The following is a 7086-nucleotide window of genomic DNA, read 5'->3' on the forward strand; positions in this document are numbered from 1 at the left end:
GTCCCTCTTCTTTAGAGAAGACCAGGAAATGATGGATACACGGATCGTGTTCAAATCAATAGGCACGCAATGACTCTAAATAATAATGATCACGCCACCAAACACACATTCAGACTAAAGGAACCAGCCTGTTTGGGAAATGAGAGAAGTAGAAAGTACAGGTATTTGTGTTCAACATGTAAGAAGTAGAAAGTACAGGTATTTGTGTTCAAAATGTGAAAAGTCAAAGTAAAAAGTCGTCAGAAAAATAAGTAGTGGAGTAAAGTACTGATACCAGAAAAATGTACTTAAGTACAGTAACAAAGTATTTGTACTCCACTACTTCCCACATCTGCTGATCACTACAGATCCTCCTCCTCCCTGTGTACCTGCTTCCAGGAGCATTCGTCACTGTCGGGGTCATGGGTCACCGGATCAGGTTTGAACTCCTCGATGACCTCCTGGTTCTCATCCAGCAGAGTCACGGTCATCTGGTACGTGCAGCCGCAGTCCGACCTCCCACAGTACCTGCAGAAACACCCTGATTATCAGTGACTTACTGTTTACTGAAAATACTGAATGTACTCTTCCAGTATCAGAGTCCACATGATAACAAAGGTATCAACTGTAGCTGTGAACATGACAGGATGTGTGATTACCTAGAAGAGCATCAGGACTGTTTGAGGCATATGATAGCTATGTGATTAACATGATGATTCAGCCTCTATGGAGAGAGACATATGACAAGCATGATCATTTCTGACGTGGAGCTAATCTGAAGTAAACATTGAATACTGCTTTCTATTCCTCCATCTTGTGACTGTGGAACTCCCTCTCTTGGATATCAGCATGTGAAGGACACTGTTCAGGAACTAGTTGATGCTCTGTATGTGATGACTACTTCCATTCTGGAGAGGATCACAGATACATGGATCCTGAGATTGAAGCTCAAGCCGGTGACCAGTGATATTGTTCTAACACTCACAGACTTACAGAAGGTGTTAAAGAGCATCACCCCTACTCTTTCTTACCAGTCTTCCACGGTGACGGGAGGCTGAGCGTCCAACTGCTCGCTGGAGTAATCCTCCGCCAACAAGTCGATCACCTGCCTCTTCAGACACAGCCTAGGGAACACAGTTTTTAAGAAACAGGGAGATTTTACCTTGGGTTATCATACATACATACACATTTGTAGACATTACTTATATCAGAGTTATCAGAATCTTTGGGGTTATAGTTCCGAAGTGGTTTTGTGTCCTTCTTTTAAAGCAAAAAATGCAGCTTATAAACACAGTACAAAAGTCCACATACTGTAAGGCTATCAATATAAGAGAGTAAAGATGTGTTTTTTCATTTTTTTTATATATCCTTTATTTAACCAGATAAAAATCTCATTGTAATTAAAATCTCTTTTTCAAGAACGACCTGGCCAAGAGGGCAACATGAAAACAAAGTTACAACAAATGAACACAAAACAATACAGGCAGGTGTTGAGCGATGTATTGAATTGTCAGTATTTAAACATGACCACACACACAGTAATACACACTCACTCAAAGGAGGTTGCAAAGTATTTGGTCACTCCGTCGAGGCCGCAGTCGGAGCCGCAGTCTCCCGGTATCTCCTCCACTTTCCACTGACTCCCGCCGTTCTCCGTCAGCTCCCAGAAGTCCAGAAGCTCTGGGAGGGAAATGCACAAATGTTCAATTCCAAGAGCAGACACTCTCAAAATAAATCAATCCATCCATCAATCAGTCAATCAATCAATCAATCCTACATACATTTATTTTTTTAACTCAACTTTCTAATGCTATTTTATTTCTATTTCAGAAATATTTTGGACTGTTTATTTGTAGTGTCTTAATGTCTCGTATACATTGCCTTGTTTTTTATGCTGCTGCAACGCAAACATTTCCCAAATTGGGATCAATAAAGTACCTACCTATCTGTCCATCCATCAGTCAAGGCATCAATTCATCAGTCAAAAAACAGATAACGCGATTCATCAATCCATCAATCCATCAATCAATCAATCAATCAATCAATCAATCAATCAATCAATCAATCAATCAATCAATCCTACATACATTTGAATGCTTGTACTTTTCAATGAAATGCTCTCAGTAGAAATAGCTCTATAACAGAAGTCGAGAGGTTAATAAGACGTTCATTTTCCAAACAAACCAGTTCGTATTCATTATTAGTTTTTACTCTTGAAGACACTCATCACTTCCGATGTATAACATGGTTGTAGATCTATCTCCTGTGAAGAAGAAAATGGCCACTCACCTTCCCCACTGGGGTTCTTCAGCAGGTTCTTGGCCATGACTGCAGCTTGAACAGGAGGAGGAGGCGGGGCTGAAGAAACAGGAAATCAAATCAATAAGTGTCTCTACTGCGGTTTCTAATGGGCGGACAATCCCCGGGATGCAGATGCTTTATTCCGAATGCATCTGCATCGTGTACAGCATACATTAGACTTCTTCACTCTGTTTATAATACACAGTTCACCTGTACATGTGTTATTTATTAAAGTATGTTTGTTCTACTGTACAGTATTTCATTTCACATTACTTATTCTACTTTCTATGCACGTATATATTTGTCTCAGTCCTGCAACTTACTGGCACCATTATGACAATTGCACTATTTTTGTATGCTAGGTATATTGTATGTCGCATTTTTGCCAATAAAGCTTTTGAATCTTGAATATGAATGTCTCAAAAACGCACATAGATTGTATGACCATAACGGCATACAGTCGATTGCTTTAGTCAATTAACACTTTTTTAGTTTTATTCCTGCAAATTACCTGCACTATTATTCCACTTTTACGATACTTTGTTGTTCTTTTGTGTCCTTTTTCTCTCCTCGTGTTTGTATGTTGCATGTCGGAGGAGCATCGACACTCACTGTAACTATTGTGCATCTATTGTAACTATCCATCCATAACCCCACTCCTCTGTACCTCTCCGACCTCCTGCACATCAACACACCCATCCGCACTCTCAGGTCTTCTGCTCCCCTCACCCTCACTGCACCCCCCTTCCGCCTAACCACCATAGGGTCTCTAGAGCCTTCAGCCGCTCTGCACCCCGCCTCTGGAACTCCCTCCCACCTGACATCCGCAACACTCTCTCCCCCATTTTCAAATCACGCCTCAAAACACATCTCTTCACACTCGCCTATCCACCCTGATCATTATCCATCACACATCTTTTTATTTATTTGATTGATTTATATACTGCATTGTCTTGTTTATGTCTCTTATGCTGGTGTTATGAATTGTGTATCTTGTTTTTTATGTGTTTGTACGGCGACCTTGAGAGCCTTGAAAGGCGCCTATATAAAATGAATGTATTATTATTATTATTATTATTATTATTATTATATGATAATAAAGCCCTTTAATCTCAATTATTAATGTCCCAAACACACAAAACATGCAAGGGTTGTCTGATGCTAAAGGCAAAAGACACGATGAGATCTTACGTGGGAAAGAATATGCATTTTGATACACACATGTATTTACCAGACACGGTGTTTGAAAAGCATTGAAAAGGTTAAATGTAAAAGCCCATGAAGGCCGGGTCACCTCCACAGAAGTGGAACACTAATACCCTGTTCTGCTGACTCACTGCTCAACAAGTGGCCAAAGCCTCTCGGTGCACATGCTGAATAGCAGGAATCACAGAGGATCAACCCGTCACCAAACACACATCAGTCAGCAGGAAAACAACCCGGGGTCGTGTGTTGCCATAGAAACTGTGGAAAGCAGGAGGTTAAGGAGCTGCTTTGAGGCTGAGGAGGTCCTAAGTGTTACTCACAGTTACTGGCTTCAAGAGAAATGCATAACAAGTAACAGGAATATGTAATCAGGAACAAAAGGATTCCCTGGGAGATACATAACAAAGAGTAATCAGATTACTGTTATTTTGCGAAAAATTGGGGATTACTAGCAGGATTACAATGTTACAATTAAAATGTACTATCACCGTAATAAACCGTATTTAGTTGAACCGTATCTAGACTTCTTGCACAATTTTTATTTTTTATTTTTGTATGTTGCATCCTTGGAGGAGGTCGGATCAGAAGATTTGTATTGCCATTTCTACACTGTAGCCTATCTGGCACTAAAACCGTTGAATCTTGAACCTTGTTAGTAAAACCTAAAAAGGCCAGATAGTGTTTGTTGTAAAGGATCAGATGTTCTCTCTTCTCTGTAAACTGTGCTGTTCTGTAGGATAATACTTTAAGTGTGAATCTATACGTCTACTTCCTGAATCTGCTTTATGGGTTTCACTTTCTTTGGTTAAATACATCAATAAAATCTCTGAGCAGAGGACACATTCCTGATCCTAAATATCTTGGTTTCTTACATAATACACTGAAGTAAAAAAATCATCTTTTTGATATTCCCTTTCCCTTCTATGTATCTGCACTGCATTTAATATTGAGCTAATCCAAAAGAAAGTAATCAGGTTACATTTTTTATATATGTTGATACTCAGATCAGGTTACAAGTCATTGTAACAGAATACATTTCAAAGGTTACCCTCCCAACTCTGGCAATGATCCTACCATTTTGTATAACCACTTCAAACCACTAAGTGTTCTGCACATATCAGATCAGAAAACTCAAAATATTCCTACATTTCTGAGATTACTCATCAAATTACTGTCAATGCAAAGACTATTTGTGTACTTAAAAAAAGTCACACCCAAAGGCTTTATATATAAGGTCACAACTCAAACAATAGCTTATATAAAAGAAGCAGTTTAGGACATTTTTAAAGGAAACGCCTTGGAGGTATTTATCTGAGTAACATCCAACATCTCCCAGTTTCTTGTTTGCATTATAACATTACTCACTAAGCCAAACAAAAACAGCCGAGTCATGTTCCCTGGCTGCAGACTTGACATCATAGGCTTACAATACGCAGTACATGCAAAAATACTCTCATGATCCACTGCAAATAAAGCCATTCTGCTATGTGTGAAAACAAAAAGGCTTACTCACAGCGAGAGGAACTGCAGTCTTCTCTGTTCTCTGTCCTTCGTCTCTTTTTCTCACTTGCACTTGAGCTCCTTTGCAGAGGCCCCCTCGTCACAGTGAGGCTTTATAGCCAGGGAACACACAAACACGCACACGCACACGCACACACATACACACACACACACAGTGAGAGAGAGGGGGAGGGAGAGACACAAAACCCTCTGCAGGTTAGGGAAAGCATCCATCCAGCAGAACTCAGCCGGACCAAACATGCTCACACTCAGCACAAATGTCAGTGAGAGCAAACATAAAACCCTCAGTGCTCTTCTTTCTAAAGGACACATGCAGGCCTTTAACTGTACTAACGTTGTATTCTGTAGACATTACATTACATGTTACTTGTTAGACGCTTTTATCCAAAGCGACTTGCATACTCAATACTGTCGGCAATCCCCCCAGGAGCAATTTGGGGTGAAGTGTCTCAGGGACCCCCAACAACAATTATAAAGTCTCAACAAATGCACTTGTGTCTGCAACTATATATTTGCTTTCTTTCATCTCCTCTGACAAGTCCCACTTTTTCAGGAAGGTTCACATCAAGTGTGCTGTTAGTGACGCAGAGAAACACAGTGGGAAATTCCTGTACAGTATGTCCAAAGAAGAAGAAGAAGAAGAAGCAGCGCCCTCTATTGATTGAGTCATTCAAAATAATACAAACAGCATATACATATATACTTAAAAATGAGTTATGAACAAATGCACATCCTCACAGTTGCCATAAGGGGCTTATCTAACTACACAGATTATTTAGTTTTGAGAGCCAGGCTATAAACATGTTTATTTCTGGTGTAAAGTTGGGCATTTTAACATGGGAGTCTATGGACATTGCTCCCTGCTGCAACCAGCCCCCTACAGGCCACCCGATGAACTGCAGGCTGTGGCACTTCCGCATAGGCTTCACTTGCCGATTATCTAATACATTCATACAAAAAGACTTCGGAGGACATCTAAGGTTGAATTTCAAGAATATGCGCCTGTACAATTCAATGTTTACTCTAAACCTCACTCAAAATAAAATGATAAAGAAATAGTGAAAGTCTCCACACTTTTTGACAATAGCTTATATATTATTGCTTTGCGTGGACACAGGCTATTTTATTATAGCTGGTAAAACACGCTAATAAATCGTCCAATCATCCATCCATCAATCCATGATAGGCACTGGTACTTTTTGTAATGTAAGCTTATTTTAATGCTTGTGCTTTTTTGTATTTTACCTAGTTGAATAAAGGTGCATTTCATAGTTTGAATGGAGCTCTGCCATGGTATTACTAGTTTTAGATAAGGAGGTGAGTACTTGCTCCGTCATTGCTTATGCAAGTTTTCTGTCATGAGTTTTGATAAAGTCATCCATAGATAGAGAAACATTAGTGTAAAACAAGTACTACAAGTAAAACGTACTAACATTTGGGAAAGCACAAAACTGCTGTACAGTGGCAATACAATATATCACCTGCAGAGGGCGGTAATGCACTGCAATAAAGTGATACCGTTTTTGCTATTACATTACATTGCATTTAGCTGACGCTTTTATGCATAGCGACTTACAATAAGTGCATTCGACCAGGAAGATACAAACTTGAAGAAAACAGAATCATATAAATACATCAGGTTTCATAGAGCCAAACATTTCAAGTGCTACTCAACTGGCTTTAGATAAGCCAGCCCTTTATTAGTATATAAGTGCAATGTTAGTAATTCTATCGCTCGAAGTGGAGTCGAAAGAGATGAGTTTTCAGTCTGAAGGAAGATGTGTAAGCTTTCTGCTGTCCTGATTTCAATGGGGAGCTCATTCCACCATTTTGGAGCCAGGATAGCAAACCCACGTGTTTTTGCTGATGGGAACTTGGGTCCCCCTCGCAGTGCGGGTGCAGCGAGCTGTTTGGCTGATGCAGAGCGGAGTGCACGTGCTGGGGTGTACGGTTTAACCATGTCCTGGATGTAGGAAGGGCCAGATCCATTAACAGCATGGTACGCAAGTACCAGTGTCTTGAAGTGGATTCTAGCAGTTACCGGAAGCCAGTGAAGGGAGCGGAGGAGCGGCGTGGTGT

General features: G+C 40.2%; 1 protein-coding gene across 1 annotated transcript in view; it reads right to left on the bottom strand.

The window, feature by feature from the left end:
* fbxo2 (F-box protein 2) overlaps window positions 1-5109 on the bottom strand; it is a 6741-nt gene extending 1632 nt beyond the window's left edge. Inside the window, exons 1-5 of the mRNA XM_010785264.1 lie at window positions 5000-5109; window positions 2269-2337; window positions 1533-1659; window positions 1011-1103; window positions 369-507 (exon numbers count right to left, since the gene is read on the bottom strand). Of these exons, the coding sequence (XP_010783566.1) occupies window positions 369-507; window positions 1011-1103; window positions 1533-1659; window positions 2269-2305 (396 nt within the window). The 5' untranslated portion in view covers window positions 2306-2337; window positions 5000-5109. The remainder of the gene's footprint in view (window positions 1-368; window positions 508-1010; window positions 1104-1532; window positions 1660-2268; window positions 2338-4999) is intronic.
* Window positions 5110-7086: the final 1977 nt, after the last annotated feature.

Source organism: Notothenia coriiceps, unplaced genomic scaffold, assembly GCF_000735185.1.
Source record: "Notothenia coriiceps isolate Sejong01 unplaced genomic scaffold, NC01 NC01_scaffold00027474, whole genome shotgun sequence".
Classification (NCBI taxonomy): Eukaryota; Metazoa; Chordata; class Actinopteri; order Perciformes; family Nototheniidae; genus Notothenia; species Notothenia coriiceps.